General features: G+C 38.3%; 2 protein-coding genes across 2 annotated transcripts in view; both read right to left on the bottom strand.

Annotated features, from left to right (window-relative positions):
* Positions 1-4,233: 4,233 nt before the first annotated feature.
* On the bottom strand, positions 4,234-4,662 carry LOC139720534 (histone H2B.2, sperm-like). Its single transcript, XM_071631887.1, has one exon. It carries the CDS (start codon positions 4,660-4,662, stop codon positions 4,234-4,236), a length of 429 nt encoding a protein of 142 aa, XP_071487988.1.
* A 3,975-nt stretch (positions 4,663-8,637) lies between these two features.
* The window catches only part of LOC139720485 (putative defense protein 3), a 34,765-nt gene continuing 20,500 nt past the window's right edge, over positions 8,638-22,902 (bottom strand). Inside the window, exons 2-7 of the mRNA XM_071631839.1 lie at positions 20,371-20,516; positions 19,493-19,581; positions 16,485-16,579; positions 11,058-11,108; positions 9,737-9,784; positions 8,638-8,726 (exon numbers count right to left, since the gene is read on the bottom strand). Of these exons, the coding sequence (XP_071487940.1) occupies positions 8,638-8,726; positions 9,737-9,784; positions 11,058-11,108; positions 16,485-16,579; positions 19,493-19,581; positions 20,371-20,516 (518 nt within the window). The remainder of the gene's footprint in view (positions 8,727-9,736; positions 9,785-11,057; positions 11,109-16,484; positions 16,580-19,492; positions 19,582-20,370; positions 20,517-22,902) is intronic.

A 22,902-nucleotide genomic window follows, 5' to 3' on the forward strand; every position in this document is an offset into this window, starting at 1 on the left:
CCCCAGTTGGGGGTGGGGGGGGGGGTGGGTGATGGGGGTAGGGTAATCCTACAGTGTATTAACAGTTGTCAGGGGAAGCCAGCCCTTCGATCATGATCATTTGATGAGGACACGAATATGAAACTTACCTTTTTCCATGCAAAAAGCAAAATCAAAATACATAGATAGATGAATAGTTAGATAAATAAATGAATGAATAAATAACTGAATGAATGAATGAATAAATATTAAATAAATGAAAAGATGGTAATATTTAGCAATGAAAATGTCATTTGTATGTGGGATGTATATTGTAAGGAATTTAAAAAAAAAATAGACAATCCTGCCTAGCCAGCCTATAAGCGATCTTAAAATGTTAGATATTGAAATCTCAAATACAGTTGTATAATGGATGATACTGTAGCAAAGGTTTACGAGAGAAGATAACTGTATGTCATTGATGACCTTTTTTTTGTGTGTGTCTTGATATAGCTTGCAGTCCATTAAAAGGCTAGATAAATCTCTAATAAGATCTTTCCCCATCATCTTCATCAGTCAGTATCATGTATGTATATGTATGTGACCTAAAATTTCGTTTTTGTTTGTTTGTTTTTTAGCTGTAGCTCCCCCCCCCCCCCCCAGCCACCATCCACTGTTGTTGACCAAGGCACAAGTTATGTTAGAGACCCCTGCATAATGACTCGCCCTGTGTGCTCTCTCAGTACAGCTTTAGTATCAAGTTTTATCAGTTTTAGTCACTGAGGGAGCTTTTAAGTTTTATTGGAAATACAATGTAAAATCATGAGCTGTCCTCTGGGATTTTGGCAAATGGAGATTGACTTAGCACCTGCAAATAAAGGCTTTAATAGCAATCTAACCAACTTAAGAACATCATGTGTTACTGTGTGTTTTTTACCCTTTAATTTGAACTTGTGATGTGTGATGAAATATCTGATTGGATGAATTTCAGCCGAGATTTTGCTCTGGTATGTTTTACTAGTACGTGCTATAAGTGCACCTGATGTGCACAGTAGGTCCCTATGCATATTATATGTACATACAATTTCATTTCCCAGCAATAGAAGGTGCTGAGACTTATCATGTAGGCCGCTACTGCACTCTTCATGCGAAAGTTGAAAATGACGATACAGTAGAGTACCATATACAAACTTGACCAACCATGGTTAAACTACTGTATCTTAATATGCTGTTCCAGTTAAATTTTTACAAATCAAATTTTGATTTGAAAATCAAAGGTCAATAATTTTGGTCAGTGATATTTGGCGCATCATTGCCTCACTGTCTCTAGAGATTGTGTAATTGTGACCGTGCATCACAAAACGAACAAAAAGTCGCACCCCTTGATTTTATGTGAGGACTCAAAAAAGGTGAAATGGGTCAACCAAGTCAATCCTGAGGTTTTCAGATTTTCTGAAAGAGCTATCCTTCTACATTATTCTTAAGTTTGGGATCATAACATGAATGGGAAAGTGTGTTTTCAGCAGTTTTTTTACAACCCTTTTTTTTTTGGGGGGGGGGGGGAGTAGAATGATCAGGTATGTCTTAGAGGCCCCTTTTCATTTCGTAAAAACCTTTGCACACTCTTCACTTTCAAGTCTAATAACTTGTGATAGGATAAAGCTACTGCTTTGAAAGTTGGCATTAATCATGAACATAATGTGTCAATAGAACATACTCAATTTTAGCTTAATCTGATAATCCCTTCATTGCTGTTGCTCCGGTGGTTTACACCCTGTGTTTTGTCCCTTTCACCTCACAGCTAGCACGGCTTGGTAAGGATTTAAAAGCGCTTGAATAGATGTGTACTTCGGAGCCTCTTTTCTCAGTTCCCACTTTTCCAGAGTGTGTGCTTGCTTACCCGTATTTAGATGGGTTAGGGGGTCCATTTGAATTGAGTTATACATCATTTTAAAGCTTAGAGTCTTCTCTTTAAGAATCTGCCCTCAACAAAAAAATCCATATCTGGCGACTTTTTGTTCGTTATGTGATGCAGGGTCACAACTTCAAATTGCGAGGAGTATTAGGCCTTTCCATTTCCGGGTTTCATCAGCTAACGAAAAAAAAAAGTAAAAACAGAAAAATCAACTACATTTTTCTGGCACCACTTCCGGGGTTTAAAAAAAAGAAAAAAAGGTTTGTGTGCATATGTGTATATGTGTGTGTGTGTGTGTGTGTGTGTGTGTGTGGAGGGGGGTGAGGGCAAATGGTTAGACCCTGTATGTAGCCCTATTCCTATGTACACTATTATGCGAAAGTCTCCTCTTTAGCTAGCGCGAGCGCTTACGCTTTGGCCCACTTCCCCGAGTCCGAAGAAGTCCGTTCACTCCACTTTGGGGGAAACAAAAAAGTTTCCTTTTAGCGCGGTGCAAAAATGCCCCCCCCCCCCCACCCCCCCCCCCAAAAAAAAAGAAAAGAAAGAAAGAAAGACATAAAAATAGAAGACAGAGTAATCTACTAGTATCTATCTAGAAGCCAGCAGCCCTGTAGGCCTACTCTTTGCAAACCGTATAACTGTTACCGTACTTAAGATCAAGATCTAACCAAAGATTCTATAACAAGTTAGCGTTAGATCTTACGTTACCTGCGTTAAACGTAGAATCTTTGATCTCAGTTAAAGTTACGTGAATTTAAAAAAAAAACAACAAATAGAGTTAGACAATCTGGAATTCTAGGCCTTAAATTCTATGTTCTAGCGTCAGATGTGTGACTGTTCGAGTGTTCGTGTGGCGGTGTGCACCCTAACTTTCTCAATTTGTCTTTTTCTGTCATTTTTTTCACATAATACTTTAGATTTAGGCCTTTACGTGTAATCTAATAGTACTGAGTATAGACTAGGGTCTAGAAGTAACAAGGGTTTCTAGAGAACTATTTTTAGATGAAATGCTAGTAGGGTAAGCATACTACAAAATATTAGAATCTAACCACTATAACGTTTAAACGGTAGAACTAAACGTTTATAGGTCTGACCAGACGTCGCGTCTCGGTCTAGACCATCTAGCCTATGTAGATCAGAACGTAACGTTAGGACTTGAGATATCTAACGATTTTAAACAGTTAACGCTAGGGGTTAACGTTAGACTCTAACATAAACAATACGGATCCAGGAGACAAATGTATTTCAAATATCTACATTGTTAAAAAGAGTATGTATTTCATAATTTCACATTGTATATACAATGTACCTTCCATGTTCTGGACCCCATGGAAGACCAGCGATGCCATGTTGATATCGCTGAATGATATATGGGCCATCCAGCCGTTGTTGTTTTTACACGGAAAATCAATCAATCAATCAATCAATTAAACTTGCAAGTACAGTAGGGTCTAAATGATATGGCAGGAAATCTTGTTAGAACTAAACGTAACAGAAGCTAGCTTGCTCTAAAACTCTAGAATCCTAACACGTACACGTTAACGTTTAGACTATGAAGATCTAACGCTAACTTTTATTTATAAATTAACCATTAACTGTTGCTAGTTTCTACAATGAATAGGAAGTGAAAACATTGAGAAAAATACTGTGAATTTTAATAAAAATTAGCTTTGTTTTGCTATTCAAACAAATATCTCTACAATAAAAATAATGATGACAAACACCGAATCGAAGTTGTTGGAAATGGAGGGGACTGCATTTTGTCTAGTTTTTGTAGAACACTACGAAGGTACTACGTACTACTAGCTTAGAGCAGGGCTATCCATTATGACTAAAAACGATACACTACATAGTATAATAAAACCACCACAGGTTGTATTACATTAGTTAACGTGAATAGAGGTTCTAGGCCAAATTAACGTTAGACTTCTATCTAACGTGAAACGTTAGGACAGGCGCCTAGGTATCTATCCGCTAACTTAGAGTAGACCTCTCTAAGAACTTGTTGTTAACGTTTAGAACTAACGTTAGGCCTACTTCTATACTAGAAAGATCGACTTTTAAAAAAAAGAAAAAAAGAAATAGAGTTCTAACGCTAGGTGTCTAGACCTGTCTAGATCTAACTTAGATTGTCTATTAACGTTAAAGCAGTTTCTGTTGGGACCTCAACTCGGATGTTACTATCAGAATTCATCAGAAAAACTTGAGAGAAATATCTCATGCAGAGTTCTTTCTTGTGCATGTGGTGGCTCTGAAAAGAGCCGTTGATTGTGTTTGGCAGTGCCTCTCGTCTCTCGTCTCTCGTCTCAGAGGATGTGAAAACTGAGACTTAGAGTGAGAGTGAGAATGAGAGCTTCAGGTTAACGGGACGTGGTGTATTTCGTCACCGCTTTGGTTCCCTCAGACACAGCGTGCTTGGCCAGCTCTCCAGGGAGGAGAAGGCGCACAGCTGTCTGGATCTCACGGCTACTGATGGTCTTCCTCCGGTTAGCGTGGGACAGGCGGGAGGCTTCTGACGCAATGCGTTCGAAGACATCGTTGACAAAGCTGTTCATGATAGACATGGCGCGGCTGGAAATTCCCGTGTCAGGGTGCACTTGCTTCAGCACCTTGTAGACGTAGATTCCGTAGCTCTCGCGACGTCGACGGTGTCGCTTGGCAACACGGCCCCGCTGGCGGCGACCACCACCCTTTCCTGCTCGCTTTGCTCCCTTTCCACCCCTCTTCACCGGGCTAGCCTTGCGAGGGCTACCTTTCCTCGGACTTCCTTTTGACGGACTCTTGGGCATCGTGATCGTTGTACGTTGATGTACGTGCAGCTAGTTCTGGCAGTTGATCAGCAAGAATTGTGAACACACATGTCGCGACGACTCATATTTATTACAGAGCGTATGCAAATGAGGTATCCGATTGCACGAAGGTATTTATCGCATTATCCAATCAGAGACATGATCTCTACTTTGAGCCAATCAGCGCCGTTAACCAAGAAGAGACATATGCAAATGTTCAGGCACACAACTGTTGGCGGCAACATTATGCAAATTTGAATCGTACACACCATTTCATCCACGAGGATAGTAAGCTGTTATTTTCGCGTGCAGATATTTACGCGAATGAAAAGGTCACATTTTCGAGAGGAAGTTGTTTTCGTGAATTCACCCCTGGCGCATGACGACATTTTCGCGTGTTGTTAAATTCGCTATTCAACTGTGGTTCGCGAAATTTGCGAAAATTAAACCCTTGCGAAAATAACAGCTATTACAGTATAATGACTGGCAGTGTGCCGTGTACTTGTAAAACGTTGCACTTCAATACACGTATTGTAAACTCTGGGACACCAGTCGATCAGGAGGGTGTTTCATCAACGAGTTCGTCGGAGGTTTTCACCGACGAATTTGCTATCAGCCAATCAGACGCAAGGATTTCAGTAGCTTTTAACAGTTGTCAGTGTAAATCACTGACAAAAAGTTTCATGAAACGGTCCCCAGACCAATCTGTCTCGCTCAGTTAAATTATACCCCATTTACGCAACTTTGATTATGAAAGAAATTGAATTAGATGTCAAAATAATAAAATATGATGAGGTCGTAAGCTAAAATTTGAATTAACTTAACCCTAGCTAATCCTTCAGTTCAACAGTTACCGGGTACTGGTGATTCAAGTTGTCAGCGCTGACAAACGTTGATGAAACACCCCCAGGTTGAATGCGTGGGGGTGTTTCATCAACGTTTGTCAGCGCTGACAACTTGAATCACCAGTACCCGGTAACTGTTGAACTGAAGGATTAGCTCTATTAAAATCGGGTTACATGCATCGAATAATATGACGACTTCATTTTGAAGAACAGAAAAACAGATGCGAGGTTGAATGCGTGCTAGCACGCATTCAACCTGGGGGTGTTTCATCAACGTTTGTCAGCGCTGACAACTTGAATCACCATAGTAACAGTCAGTGACCAGAGCATCTCAGCCAATCACAACCAAGGATTTTGCTGAAATTGTCAGCGCTGACAAGACAAACGTTGATGAAACACCCCCTGGTGCTTCGCAACAAGCTGGAAGCACATGGCGCTCTGGCGGTAAAAGTCATCACGCGTTTCGCGCACCGCACTTTAGGCCTACAATGATAGCGACAGAAAAATAGGATGTTGGGCACGGTATCCTTGAAGGAAATAAAAAATGAGAGTATAAATTGTGATGTAAACATTCACCATGACATACGTGATTTATATCAATAATTTGTCATAGAATGAAAGCTAAATTCGGACTTTGTTAGTCACAGTTTTCATCCACGCGAGTTACGCTAAACGCAGCGTTGATAGCGCGATGACCCTACCAATACATTGCAGTTGAATATTTTTTTTCTTCATCTCTCTCTTCTTAGATGTGCAGAATGACTAGCATGCGGATAACAAAAACAAACAAACAAACAAACAAACAAACAGGCCCATCTACATGATTATAGCTGACCTAACATTTGTCAAATCTGAAACATTTGATAACAAGCATCGAGGGGAAAAAAAAGGTAATTGTACTCCTTTATCGCGAGAACGCTCTCTCATTTTCCAATCGCATTTCCTGTTTTTCTGTTCTTCAAAATGAAGTCGTCATATTATGCGATGCATGTAACCCGATTTTAATAGAGCATGTTTATATAAAGTGTACTTTCCACAAGTGTTCGGATATATAACGAAAATCCGGATATAACGAGAAAAATCACCCGGAAACGACGATCTCGTTATAACGGGTTTTCCCCTGTACAATACTAGTACACAATACACTTTGTTCTGATAGTTTCTGGTTAAAACTTTGCAGAGGTGATTCCAAAAGAACTATTCACTGAGGGGCGCAGCCCCTCACGTACTGAATATAAGTAGTTCTTTTGGAGGCACCGAGGCCTAGGACCTATTAGTTTATCAAGAAAATCGAAATTAGGCAAAATATATTTGTTTTATATTTTGGATCAAAAATTTAAACAAAAGAAGGGGAAATGGGAAAATGGGAGGCGAGAAGTCGTGTGATGTTGTGAAGGGACCCAGCGCACGATGTCAAAACTGCTTTGTGACGTCACAATTGTTTTGTAAGAAACTCTACCGTTACATTTCACAGAGCGACGATACAAAGCAGTGCGCAATGTCAAAATTGCTTTGTGGCGTCACAATTGTTCACCGCGAGACACGGTACGGCGCAGTTCGCGATGTCAGAATTACTTTGTGATGTCATAATTGTTTTGTTAAAAATGATAAAATTGGGATTACATTTCATAGAATGACGGTACAAAGCTTTGCTTTGTGACAGCATTTTGCAAATACATTGGATTATACCTTCAAGCTCTTTGGCAAGATTTATCCCCTTTTAAAAACCCTCCGTATTTCCATGAATAGCAAAAGGGCCTCCATTAGATCAATGGTACATATTCTTCTTTTTTTTTCCATCTGAGAAGATGATAAAGGGGAGCCCATATTCAGCTGCGCAGATTTAGCTGGTCTTCCATGAGGTCCAGTTGGATGTGAGGCGGGTCGACTTCACCGGGTTCAGCAACAAAATGAGCTCAATACAGTCAGACTGAGATCATGACACCGTATTATGAAGAGCAATGGGCCACATGCGTCGCCTGTTTATTCTAAACAACCGGACAAAACAATGCCACTTTATAACATCATTCTTTGCTTTATTCATGCCAAACATTGTAAAATCGTAACTCGCTTCTAATGAAAGATACAGTATTGCATTTTCTTTGTTATTATTGCTACAGGCGGTTGCCAACTTCCCCTCACACCCCAGTTTGCCGTATGAAAGACAATCATCCGTCATTGCTATTCACAGGCACTGTTTATCAACATTTTGTAGTTTGCTATTTGGCCCGCATGATTGTATATCATGCTCCTAGAGTTTCTGATAGTGTGTGGAAAGAAAGCTGTGAAATGCTGCTCTTGAATTGGAATTACTATCATGAAAGGCTTATAAAGAAATTGAATATCTACTTATATTGTACTTATTTAACAATCTATTTATTCTTTATTTTTCATTTTCTATTTTTCTTTTAGTTCCACAGCAGAACATTTTTGAGAATATTTGTGCTTTGGAGTGTTTTTTTTTTTATCTCATGGGTACTTTGTTTGTTTCATTTGGAGGAGACAATCATTTTGCGTGTATCAGTATACTCTATATTCTTCTTATTGTTTTGCCACAATGGTAAGGTTTCTAATTACAAAATTAAGTAATCAAAGATTTAATATGCATTGGTATAGCGAAATGATTATTATGTTACAAAACATGATAGAAGAGGCCACTCTTGGCCACGAAAAACTTTATAAAATGTTTCTGTATTATAATCATATTTCCAATATAAATTATCATCTGTTTATGCGATTTTGTCTCTACACTACATTGTAAAGAGACGAAAAACGGTACTGTTAGCATGTTCATCAATAATTTTAACTCCTGCGTACAGTGATGCGTATCCTGATACAAATTGAAGAGTTTGTTCGCAAAAACCGATAATTCCATATTTGCCAAATGGAGATATTTGCGATTAAAGGTCAAGAAAAATAAGGAGAATAATAAGTTTTTTTTTGCTTCTTTTGACCATAACTTCAAATATGTACCATTATATGTAGTGACCAATATATTATTTAAAAGGTATTATTTTGTACTTTACGACAGAGACCGTACTTCAAAATCTTCAAAAATGGACTTATCGGTTTTTGCGAACAAACTCTTCAATTGCAACTTTTTTTTTCTATAGCGCTGCTATGCATGTGGTCACCAGAAGAAATTATTCATAAGCATTCTCAAAAGTATTGCACCACAGAGTGACGTCACAATTAACGTTGCCGAAGAGTTGATGGCGTCTGCAATTGGAACAAGGTGGGAGAAAAAAAAATTCGATTGAATTTGGGAATTTAATTACTCTAAAGTGCATGTGAACCAGAGCAGAATTATCTAGGAACGTTTACTTAGTAGTGTGCTTTATTTCTAATGACAATGGAATATTATTATACATATATTTGAATACTATATCCTGAAGGGGATAGTAATAGCTTTGTGATTGATGGGACCACAAGCGCTCAATTCTTGTGATGGGCCTTCAGTGCCGGTTAATGTTTTTGATAGCAAATTTTATAACAATTGAAAAATATACATAATTATTCATAAAGATAAAAACGTTAGACTTAGACAGAAACGTTACTACATTCTAATTTGGCATTTTGTACAATTTTTCTAGCAATGCTTGTTATACTGATTGTTTGAACAGCGGTTAAAAACCTGTATATATAGTTTAGAGTATGAATGCCGAGTCGATTATAATCATTACGTTATCAGCCTATCAAAATCTCGCTGTAAAGAAATCTTCATTTCATTATCATTAAGTTGGCACCTCCTAAATCAAAGAAACATTAGATTGATCTTGGTGAATTCACATTTGCACAAACTCAGAAATCATTTCTATATAATTTGCCCATGGACAAAAATGAAAGCAAGAGATTTGTCTTCTGAAATGTAATGCCAATTTAAGAACGAGCAATCATTAGTGAAATTTACGTGGCTTTTGAAATTCTGCAACCGAAAAGGGGATTTACATTAAAGACAATAATTGTCTTCTCTTTATACCTTAAATACGAAACACTACAGCATGATGACAAGAATCATGGTGAAAAGAAAAGGAAGGGAAAACCTTCGAAATGACCCAATACAACGTCTATCAAAATCAACACAAGAAACGAAAGAACTTTGTACGTTCTATCATCAACGGACGCGTATCTGTACAAGGCGAACATTCGCAACTCGAATGATTCTGCAGACATCGTTCAACAATTTCCCCTGCATGAAGTCGAGTTGGAGCACGTAGGCCTATACTTACCACCAGCATCTGTGGTCGCCGGTCTCTCTGTCTGGGTCTGCATTACACCTGTCATTGGAAAGAGCAAAAGGGAATATTCATGATTGATCATGTTTATTCTCAGAATACAAATTCCAATAGTAGACAGATATAGACCCCCCCCCCAAAAAAAAAAAAAATGTACGCGAAGTAGAGTAGATGGACAGATAAACAGATGCTTATAGATATAAACAGAAAACTAATAGACAATACGTCAGCTTTGAGAGATGTTAAGGGTGTTATATAGCGTTCTAGATTATAGATTGCAGTCGTACACGAAGCAGTCTCTGTTTTGTTGATGGCGGGAACATTAGATTAAGAAGGAAAAAAAAATCTGCAACTATACCAGTCTCTAGGATACACTTGAAACAAGAGGAGCCAATATGACTACCACGTGGTTCTTGGACGTGGTAATTCTGACGCTATGTTGGCAGAAAATAATGTGTATGATTTTTTTTTTTTTTTGGGGGGGGGGGGGAGGGGGGGATGGGGTGTTCATTTTTTTTTTTCCCAAAGTGAGTCACCATTTCTTCGCTGAAGCCCGAGTTGGATCACACAGTACCTATACCACTGCCTGTGGTCGACGGTTTCGCAGTTCCCTTCACAAACAGTTAATTTGTGTTTATATAACTCTGGATCCAGCTTTAGGGAGACATTGTGTAGATAAGTATAATGTCAGCAGTAAAGCTTGCATGTGATTATATGGGATATGATATTTTTCAAAACGCTATAAGGGGACACATATTGTTTTCTTAAAGTCTTGTGTCTTTCCTTGATAAAGCCAATTCTGAGCATACGGTGAAATAAAATATCTCCCCTAAGCTTGATCCATATAGTTATATCATAATTTGTAATTTCTGTGGTGATGACTCGATGTGTGTCAAACTCGTGGAACTTGTTTGCCTGCAATAGTATCGGACTCATGACTCTGTTTTGAGTATATAGTGTGGGACACGCGGGCCTTGTTTACCTAGTTAGTTTTGTCCATAGCTCAAGGGCTGTATGATCGTATGATTCGTATAGGTATCTAACTCGTGATCGTGACGTGCACCCGAAACTATACCCATCCTCCAAAGATATAGCCTCTAGACCACTCTCTGTTTCTCTTTTTAAACCCCTGCATTTGACGTGAAAGACAGCCGATACATATGATATCAATGGACGTGGTCATTCTTACGATATGTCACCAGAAAATGCTACGCAGTATCATTGTCTATTGTTTGTTTGTTTATTTCTTTTTTTGGCAAAGCGTGTCACGATTTCGTCTGAGTGAAGCCGAGTTGTACGATGACAGAGTACCCACCACTCTCTGTGGTCGACGGTTTCGCTGTCTGAGTCTGTGTCATATCTGTCACTGCATGGATCATAGGAAAAGAGAGAGTCTTCGTAACTATTCGTTGAAAACAAAACTATGCTATGATGGATAGCCGTCCAGTTATAGGAAACATGTAGAAGATTGGATGGACCGACAAAAAATTATATGTATTGATAGAAACATGGAACTTTGGTGGTATGAAAGCATCAAAAGATGAATTTGTGAAAATGTGTCTATCAGGGATTGCAGATAATCAGTTCATGGTATGATCAAAACAAAACAAAACAAAAACAATTGTGACAGCAAGAAATATAGCAAGAACAACAGCAATCCCTGAATCTAGGGCTACAAGGAATGACAATTGGTCACTTCTCATTGTCTGTGTAGATAGACACTAACCATCCTCCTCCTCCATGTCCTCTGTTGCCCTATTTAGACTGACACAAAGAATGACAATAATTTTGTCTCGTTTCATTATTTACATATAGACACTAACCGTTACCCGAAGGCATCGTTGCCATACTCTGTCATACACTATATCTTATAGACCACTCAACGATTTTGTTTATTTCTTTGTTTTGTTGGTGTTGTTGGTGTTGTTGGTGTTGTTGACATAGGAAAACAGTCAATACTATAATGTACGGACGTGGTATTAACCCTATAGGCCATAAGAGGGGGGGGGGGGCACATTGTGCCCCCTATTTTTCCTTTACCACTCCTTCGCCCTTAATCCAATTTCAACAAATTTGGTGACTTTTCCTAGAATCTTATTGCAAACATTTTGATATATAATTTAGTTATATTTGATGTTGCTGGTTGCCATGGCAACCACAAACTGACAAACATGTCAGTCAGATTTTGCATCTTTTTTCTGTTCCCGTTTCATTTAACAGCATTACAGTGTATGAAATGGGTATTTCTTGGCTGAAATTTGCTGAAGGAGCAAAATTATAAGTAATTATGGTCCTGGAAAGTTTTTCTTATTATTTCCTTTGTTTTTATGTGACAAAAGCATAAAACAATAGATATAATAGAGATAACTGAAAACAATAATATTTTCTCAAGATTGCCCTTCTATTTCGTGTTATATTGATTCCTTCACCCAAGTTATGCCTCTAATATCATTAGTTTATCATATTATCAATTTGCAATCTCAAAGTTCCACTATTATGCAAATATGAAATTGTCATAACTATACGCGTACCAATCCCAAACATTTCATCTCAGGTCTCATTATGTATTTCTTTATGTTGATATGAATAGCGCCCCCATGTGGTGACCTTGAGAAATTTCAATCATAACAAATAAAAAGATTCCACTTGCTTATCATTTGTGGCAAATATGAAAATGATTGATCTATAATAAGACATATATAATGGGGACAAAGAAATTATACAGAAAATCATGTTTTAAGCACATTTCCTATGTATTTCTTTATATTTTGGTAAATAGCGCTTGAGAAAATTCAATTGTACGGTCATGTAGAGTATGAGTTAATCTACCCATGTGCCAAATATGACGATGATATATCAAATAATTAAGAAAAAGTTATATGGGGGAGGGGGGCACAATGTGCCCCCCCCCCCCCCCCCCTCTCCCAACCTTGGGCCTGCCAGGGGTCAAAATAGCTTGGGCTTAATAGGGTTAATATTATCATGATGGCATGTCGCCAGAAAATACTACACAGTATAACTGCTAATTGTTTGTTTCTTTAAATTTTTGGCACGTGTGTCGCGATTTCGACTGAGCAAAGCCAAGAATGACAGAGTACCCACCACTATCTGTGGTCGACGGTGGTGTTGCTGTCTGAGTCTGAATCATATCTGCCAGTGGATCATATAAGAAAAGGGGAAGTCCTTATCATTATTCGATTATATCCAGTTAGACGCAAAGATACTACAGATGACATCATCCGATGGTATGTAGATGGACATGCAGATATTGACAGAATGATGTACAGTTCGACCTCGATATCCGGCCTCCTTTTATCCAGAAATCTCTATTATCCGGACGCGTTCACGCAGTGAAGAACATTTTTTTTTCATCCAAAAATTGAGAAAAAAACACTGACTTTAACATCTTTTCATGGATCTACTTCACTAATTTCATAAGATGTGTATGATAGGTTCTCAATGAGGTAAAACATGTATATGATTTTCTCGGATAAAGATATACTTTATTTTTGTGAAGAAGGGACTACAATTTTGCGCAGGCTAGCATGGATTACACCACCATTGCGGGGTACGCTATATACCTGCCTAGCAGCTGCCAGTGCACTGGGACGGCAGCTTGGACGGCAGCTACATATACATTGTACATTAACATTGTGTCTCCAATATCCGGCCAATTCGCTTATCCGGATGAGCGCCGGTCCCGACATGGCCAGATAATCGAGGTCCAACTGTGACTTTGGTGTGTGTATATAGGTACAGAGCGTCGGAAGGTAACTGCGTGTCTATTATGTCTATCGATGATCGCGGAACATCAGATTATGGTATGGTAAAAAAAAAAAAACAATAGTTATAGCAAGAAAAAGAGTAATAACAACAGCAATAACCCCTAGCTGCTTACATATGATGACAAAGAGCGACAATTTCTTTCTTTTCATTGTCTGTAACAATGATATAGATACGATAGCCATCCTCCTCGTGATCCGCCATTCATGCACTCACATCTAGACTACTTTATGGCTGTTTGTTTGTTTTTGTTTTCTTTTCTTTTCTTTTGGGGGGATATGGATACGACTGACTCGTGATATACTCAGTGAAACAAACCCCAATACCCTGGCGGAGATTCCCGTCAAGTTTTGTTAAAAAGAAATGTACAGTATACGCTTGTATAATTTCAAGAAGGACAGAGAGAACATTATGCCTTTCTCATTAAACCTTTTGGTTCCATTCTTTTGAAACTTCTGAGAATCAAGCTGTCGTTGTTGTTGTTGTTGTTGTTATTATTATTATTGTTTTTGGCATCAGTAGTTATATCCTCCACCAGTGCCCTACTATAGACTATATCATTCAAATTATGTATAATCGAAGAGGTATTCTGAAAGGGCTAATTGTTTTGATATTGTTTATGTTATTATTATTATCATTATCATTATTATTATTATTATTATTATTATTATTATTATCATTGTTATTACCATTGTTGTTATTATAAATTATCATAATTATTATTATTATTATTATCATTATTATTATTATTATTATTACCATTGTTGTTATTATACATTATCATAATTATTATTATATTGATGATGGTGATGATGATGATGATGATGATTATGATTATGAAGTTCCTCGGTCTTTATACATTCAATTTGATTAAGATTATATCTGTTTTCATAAATGTATACAGTCTGTATTATCATCACTTCACAATAGTCTTTTACGTAATCATCACGGAGAAGGTTTCTGATGTAACGTATCTTTGATAACATTTCCTTGATTGATAACATTTCCAATGAAATAATTTTGATAATTTTCATAGGGATATATAATATATTATATAATATATAAATTTCCCACAACCTGGTGTGTCTCTATAAAACGCAACAGCAAGTGTGATAGTGCAACCACTTATGGACTGTACTGTTGCCATGGAAACGATTAAGTCAGTAATTATTTCCAAATCATGTCGCATTAAAAGGCAACACATAAGCGATCGACAACCATGGTGCACTCAAAGTTTATTGACCATAAAGACAGTACAGTGAAGCCTTGGGTAGAATAATATCTTTTTAGGCCTATATTATAGGGCTTGCTTCTGCCGTCTGCGTTGTTCAGGTATAGTTAATCCACACCGATATATGGCAGTTTTTTGTTTGCACTATCATCCGTGACCGGCTATTAAGAGAAGTAGCAATTTAGTAGCTACTTGAGACAGGCATTAACAAAGTTATCTTTCTTCCTTTTTGCAAGTAAGTGCTACAGGCGAAGACTCGGCAGTTAGTTCAAAAGTTCATCTTGGGATAAAATCACTATACTCTGATGGATGTTAATAACACACATGAGACCATGGGAACTGTTTGAGTATAAAGCGAGCGCATGAAGAATATACTCTACCATGAAGGAAAGAGAAGAGAGGATAGAAAGGGGAAAATGAGATACGGAAGAGAAAGAGATAAAGAGAGAAAAAGAAAGAGAGAGAAATGATTATAAAGAAGGTGAAAAGAAGGTTACATAGCGGTGATGTGGGAGAAAATGAATATGAACATGCATGTGTGTCATCAAAATCATTCTTTGGACAGCTTTGCAGGGCACTGATTTTTGTCAGGTTTTGTTTTCCCCTTTTTCTTCTTTCGCTGGTTTTCTATTTGTCAAATTGAAATCATCAACTCTCAAGGCATATATATCATGATGGAAATAGGTTTTTCTACAAATGCCAAAATCATCACAGAATTCAATAAAACCAGAATTTGGGAATGGACAATTTCACCAGCAAGACCACGACAATTGACATAATGTGGCGAATAACTCTGTATGGAGCTGGTGTCATACAATACATCAATGAAACAATAAACTGCTCTAATCATTCACATTACACTCTAGTACAGTGCAATGTGCACAAGAAATTTGTCTGTCCATAATCACGAATATTTCGTCTATGATTCTCCTTTGCGAATGCTTTCTTTTATTGTGTTTAACAATGATTGTACTGCTGCATACAGTTATCTCGATAATGTCGGAGCTATCGTCGGGCAGCAAATTAATAGAGAAAACTTGATGACCATGACAGCAGGTAACTTGCACCTTACTTCAACGAGTTATGAGTATCAGGATGATCCTTTTCAACGGTACAGAAAAGCCATGATAACAAACTCTTAAGGGAACGTAAACCCAAACAGCAATGTGGATTGAGTGAAAGCAGCAACATCAGTAGAACACGCCGGTGAAAGTTTGAGGAAAATCGGACGATCGATGCAAAAGTTATGATTTTTTGACATTTTGGTGCTGGAACAGCTGGATGAGGAGACTACTAGAGGTTATAACGTATGAGCGGACAACAACAAAAAGAAAATATAAAGAAAATTCAACAAAAATTCACTTTTCTAGCATTATGAAAGAGCACTTGACTAACCGCTTTTAAAAAGCAATGGGGATAATTGCTACCATTCAAGTTGATGGAATTTGTAATTTTCATGAAAAATGAATTTTTGTGGAATTTGTTTTATATTTTCTTTATGTTGTTGTCCACTCATACGTCATAACCTCTAGTAGTCTCCTCATCTAGCGGTTCCAACATCAAAACTTAAAAATTCATAACTTCTGCATCGATTGTCCGATTTTCCTCAAACTTTCACTGAAATGTTCTACTAATGTTGCTGCTTTCACTCAATCCACATTGCTCTTTAGTCGTTCCCTTTAATGCTCAAATCCAGCCTATGTCCCATTAATACGATACATATATTACCTGTTGTGTTACCACCCGCGGAGCCGGATGAAATCTCATCGGAATAGAGATCTGTCCAGTATTTGTCGCTACTTGGCCCTTGTACTATCGTAGCTCTAAAGAAAACAAGGAAAAGTAGAAATTACGCGGTGCGTAAAATATGTCCCCGCCGGAAGTAGCATTTAGTAGCAAAATGTACAATATCGGTAAATAATCAAGGTCAAAGGTCAAAGAAGTCAAAGGTCAAAATTCTGTGTAGAAGTTTTGAAGCCCTCACCTAGAGCCATCACATAAAGAAAACGGAATCAAAATCGGGTTAGAAATGGCGAAGGAGTAGCATTTTGTAGCCAATGTACAATATAAGGTCAAAAATCAAGGTCAAAGGTCAAAGAAGTCAAGGGTCAAAATTCTGCGTAAAGGTTTTGAAGCCCTCACCTAGTGCCATCACATAAAGCAAACGGAAGTGAAATCGGGTTAGAAATGGCGAAGGAGTAGCATTTTGTAGCAAAATGTACAATGCAGTCAAAAATCAAGGTCAAAGGTCAAAGAAGTCAAAAGTCAAAATTCTGTGTAGAAGTTTTGAAGCCCTCACCTAGTGCCATCACATAAAGCAAACGGAATCGAAATCGGGTTAGAAATGGCGAAGGAGTAGCATTTTGTAGCAAAATGTACAATATAGGTAAAAAATTAAGGTCAAAGGTCAAAAAAGTCAAAGGTCAAAATTCTGTGTAGAAGTTTTGAAGCCCTCACCTAGTGCCATCACATAAAGCAAACGGAATCGAAATCGGGTTAGAAATGGCGAAGGAGTAGCATTTTGTAGCCAATGTACAATATAGGTCAAAAATCAAGGTCAAAGGTCAAAGAAGTCAAAGGTCAAAATTCTGTGTAGAAGTTTTGAAGCCCTCATCTAGTGCCATCACATAAAGCAAACGGAATCGAAATCGGGTTAGAAATGGCGAAGGAGTAGCATTTTGAAGCAAAATGTACAATATAGGTCAAAGGTCAAGGTCAAAGGTCACAACTGAAATTCTGTGTAGAAGTTTCAAAGCTCCCATGTAGTGCTATCATATAAAGCAAACAGAATCAAAATTGGCTCATAAATGACAGAGAAGTAGCAAATTGAACATTTTGATCACACACGGACGCACAGACAGACGGACGGACGGACAGACGGACAGACGGACACACACACGTACGGAGCCCGTTTCATAGTCCCCTGCTCGAACTCGTTCGGCGGGGACAAAAAAAAAAAACATGAAAGAAGGACATAATCATGTAACAATTTGGACAATGGTTTTATAATAAAACAAACTATGATACATTTACAAAATAATGCATTAGTGTACAACGCATTCATTACGCTTATGATCTTAAACACAGACTGACAGATGAAGTAGGCCTACTGTATATAACAGCCGTTTGTTTCATTTCTCAACCTCATTATCTGTTAGAAGTCTCCGGCTGAAATTACTAAAACTATACCAGCTGTTTATTTTAATCCATGCTGCTTTTATTTTATTTTGCCTATATATACGTGACAGTGTTATTTTGAATTTGTTTCATTCTCAACTGCTTGATGGATGTTGAACTATTTTATTGTTTAAAATGGTCCGTGCAAAATCTACATAACAAAAGCATGAAGATGAAACACAGAAACCAAAATGTACAATGATTGCTGGAAACGTCGGTATGAAGACCGGTGTAAACTTCCGCCATGATATCGCATTATTTTCCCAATAAGGCTTTGCAGCAGAATACATCCCGGGCCTCTTGACACTGTAAGGCGACAGTTTCATGACTGGAGAGAAATTGAAATGACATATTTGAAAGTTTGATAGCACATCCCCGAATGTGCTGAGTGTAAGTGCAATCCTTGATCCAATTTTCATATGGATGGTTGAATCGTATTGTTTCAGAGAGCAAATATTCGGGAATTTCAGCATTTTTTACTTGACTTTTGACGCGTGCCCTTTGACCCCATTGCCACAACTTTCTTCAAATTATCTCTAACTGGCATACATCCAATATTCACAACAATACTTTGAGCTATTTCCAAACTACAGTATGGGAAAATAGTGACACTTTAAAGGGACTGTACAGTACTGGTTTAGGTGGGGATTCATGTTTTGAACATTTCTGAGTGAGATAATGAGAAACTTCTTATGAAATATGAAAGAGCATGTAATTCTAAGAATTAGGATTCAATGTTTATTTAATGAAAATTGGTTTTCAAATGACTGAGATATCCCAAAAAAAAAAGTGATAATAATAAAAGACTACAGGTCACGCCTTTTATTAGGATCTTTTTGTTTCACCTTTTTTTTATATCTCAGCCATTTCAAAACCGATTTTCATCAAATAAACTTTTGATACCCCTTAGAATTGCATGCTCTTTGACATCTCAAAAATAGAGTGCTTTCTGAATATCTCGCAAAACGTTAAAAGCTAAATCCTCATCTTGACCAGAACTGTACACACCCTTTAACATCATCACTTGAACTTTGAACCCATGACATCAAAATTATCAAGAGAATCATTGTCAGGCAGTGCATACCTAATAATAGAAAGATTATTGGAGCCATTTCCGAGATATTGAGAAAGTAGCTTGACACTTAAAGCATTTTTACTTGACCTCATGGCCCAAAACCCTCCCCTAGAGAATCTTTACATGGAAATACATGTCAGGTAAAAGTAGAAAGCAACTGAGTTTCATGAAAATAACTTGGTAATAATAATGCTAATTTCAGAATTTGACCTTGACCTTTGACCCTGATTGGGTGCACCCAAATTTGATAGCCACAACTTCGTTCACACACATACAATATGCCAAGTTTCATTTTTGGATACCTGAAACCGGTTCTTAGGTTACGCTGTCCACGAAATCGATGACGGACGGAACGAAAGACGGACAAGCCGAAAATGTATGTCTCAGTTAGTCTGGCGACACTTCGTCGTGGAGGCATATAAAAGAAGATAAAAAATATAGGCAACAAGAACAGTATAAGGCCCCCAACAGTTAACTATCGTACCTGAAAGCAATGGTGCCCTCATCGTCAGGAGTTGTCCAGGTTGCTGTAACGCTGGATTTTAAGGCGTTGCTCCTGTGTGACCACGCGCTCTGTCAAATCGAAGAAAAAAAAATCATCCAAGATAAACGACCGAATATCATTTTGTAACAGTATTATAACTTTACACCAGAGTGATCAGTCGTGACTAATATCAGATGATAATGTATGTTATATTCTTCTCATCATAGTTTGCTTCTTGATTTTGTCGTCTTCAATAATCCCGTCATTTCAGTACAGATCTTCAAACATTGGTAATTATTACTGTTTGAATATCTACGGAAATTTGTAAATTGTACAAATACTGTGAAAGGATTATACAGTCAGCATCACTTTTTGTTTCGTGATCCTAAATCTCACTTCTTAATCCTAAGATTATACGTAGAGTTCTCTTCCTTAAAATACATGTTTCCAAAACTTGAAGACGCAAGTTTACAAGCTGAACTATTTTTCGATTTCTTCCTAAAAGCGTCCATCAGTATGGGGAGAGTCCAAGGCACTCTCGCACCGAATCTATATTTCTCTTTTTTTTTGGGGGGGGGGGTGGGGTTGCTGCTTACATATTTTCGTAAATAATGTTCTGTATAATAATTCAAAGATTCGAAATATCATAAAAGGAAATCAACCTTTCGAATCTCATTAGGCCAGGATAAGATTAAAGCAGAGAAGAAATCTACAGGAAAACATACACACAAATCACACATCACACACACACACACACACACACACACACACACGCGCGCGCGCGCGTACACAAATACACACAAACACACACCGGAAACAATACAACAAATTTAATAGGTGTTTTTTAAATGAACGAATTTATAAAACACATGTCTCACCAACGCGTTTCCACCACAGGCGATCACTTTGGTTCTGGTGGTGTCTATTGAGCTAAATGAGCCCACCGCTGTGGAGCTGTCGGCGCCGCTGTCCCTCCGGCGTGCTTGCAAGAAGAATCCGATGAAGTTCCCTCCAGAGATGGTGACTGTGGTGATGGAAAGACAAGTACAAGAAAAATAACACTTATGTAGCTGTATATCAGTCTTTGATTTCAACGTCTTTCCGTTGTGCAGAGCCATTTATTATGGCACTTTTTTATGATCATTATAGATGCATGGTTTCTCCTGAAACATTTTCGAGCACACACAAACTTACACCTACATTATTATGTACTATGATTACACTATTATAAGGGCAAACAAAAAGTCTGCGGTTATTATTATGTTTCATATGTTGTGTGTATAATGTGTGTGTGTATGTGTGTGTGTGTGTGTGTGTGTGTGTGTGTGTGTGTGTGTGTGTAATAAGACAGTTTTCACTCATATCATATTCAACAGCATATTCAACATCTGCATTACAAGCACTGACAGTATATAGCAATGATTGGGTTTCTTTAAAAAAGAAAGAAAATGTAGGGTTCCTATACGATATGAATTGTGTATAATGGAACGAATGGTTGATGGTTTAGTATTCTGAAACACATAATCACATCACATGCATATGATATACATAATTTTAAACATAAATATACATTTATGTATCTATAATGTATTATATAATACATATACAAGTGTTTTGTTTACTTCGTTACAAAGTACACGGTAGAGTGTTTTTTTTTTTAAATATCGTGCTTGATTCTAATAGCGAAAGTCTCAATTTCTGACAGCGATTGCGAGACAAATTGAGCTTGTTATTCGTACACTCTAAAAATTGCGGGGTTGGATTTTGCGGGGTCAAAATAATTTGACCCCTTTCGGGGTTGTTTCGTCTGATAAATTTTCGATCGATTCACTGGTGACCAGAAAAGACGGATATTCTCTGGTCGAATATTCGGATATTAATAAACAGGGTCACAATGCTTGCGAATCTAATTGCAATTAGAAAGTAACAAGATAATAAAAAGTACAAAATAAAGCGATTGTTTCATTCAGTAATTCAGAGAAGCAATATGTCAAAATTATGATTTTTCTTGGGACTATTTAATTTCGCGTTAGTCATGGAATTCTATATGCAGCGCGCGGTGATACATAATAGGGAGCTTTAGATTTTGACGCGCGGACGTTTGAGCCGACGCTTGCGCTGGACGTTCTCCTCTCCCTGCGTCGTGTGGAAAAGTAGCTTTAGATTACGCTGGGACGCAACGTATAAAAAATAAAATCACGCCCCCATATGATCAGTGCATGAAGAAGCTCTCTACGTCGCAAACTGTGCGGACGTGAAAATAGCCCTGGGGGGTGTTTCATAAAGCTGCTCGTAAAGTTACGAACAACTTACGAGCGACTGGTGATCAGTTCTTGTGCTGAATTATGGAAATTCTGATAAGTACAATAGTGTATAGCACGTCAGAACTGATCACCAGTCGCTTGTAAGCTGTTCGTAACTTTACGAACAGCTTTATGAAACAGGGCCCAGTACGCGTAGTAAACAACTCAGGCGACGCAAGCTAAAAATAGATTGACTTTACGCGCGCTACTGCGCAAGCTCAGATCATGTTTTTTTTCCTTTGAACGTCCGCGCGTCTAAAATCTAAAGCTCCCTAATGTATGTGTGCTGCACGCGGTTGGTGCAGACAGCTACAGTGCCAAATGATTTGTACACGCGTACACACACACACACACACACACAGGGATACGGCGCAGAACTAGACGTATTCGACGAAAATCGAGGCTTTTCCTGCTTGCGTGATGAATATTTATAAGATAATTTCTCGCATGGCTACGAAAAAAAAAGATACGTGCGAACCAGAGCTAGCTGCTGTAACCACGGAATACCGGTCTGGAGTGTAAGTGGAGGCAGCGAAACAGCAGCAGCGAGGGGCGGAAGCAGCAAATATAGAGGTATTGTACGTGAAACTCGAAATGGAAGCAGCGAACAAGCAGGGGCGCATTGGCAGAAGCAGCGAAAAGAAGAAACCACAGTGAGAAGCAACGATATTAACGATACCTGCGCTTCAGAACAGTATCCGCCAGTGTTAGGACACGATCTGCCGGCGGATACTGTTTTAGAACAAAAAACGCCGCGGAACGCTATCTGCCGCTACACCGGCTACTGTTTTAGAACAAAAAACGCCGCGGAACGCTATCTGCCGCTACACCGGCCGGGTAGATGGGGCGCCGGGCAGCGTTTTTTTTTTTTTTAAGACGGCACAGATTGGGGCATGGCGCGTGTTAAACCTATGGGAAAAACGTTGGGTTAGGGTTTTTGGTTATGGTTAGGGTTAGGGTTAGGGTTAGGGTTGGGGTTAGGGTTAGGGTTAGGGTTAGGGTTAGGGTTTGATGGTTAGGGTTAGGATTAGGATTAGGGTTAGGTTTAGGGATAGGGTCCCCGATAGATTTTTAGTTTCCCCAATCTGTGCCGTCTAAAAAAAACAC

This window comes from Diadema antillarum, unplaced genomic scaffold (assembly GCF_040938485.1).
Source record: "Diadema antillarum isolate AM-2024a unplaced genomic scaffold, OU_Dant_1.0 scf00000128, whole genome shotgun sequence".
In the NCBI taxonomy this organism is placed as follows: Eukaryota; Metazoa; Echinodermata; class Echinoidea; order Diadematoida; family Diadematidae; genus Diadema; species Diadema antillarum.

What these genes read in the sequence shown, in the direction of transcription:
- LOC139720534 (XM_071631887.1), bottom strand. Translation starts at nt 4,662, where the DNA reads ATGCCCAAGAGTCCGTCAAAAGGAAGTCCGAGGAAAGGTAGCCCTCGC.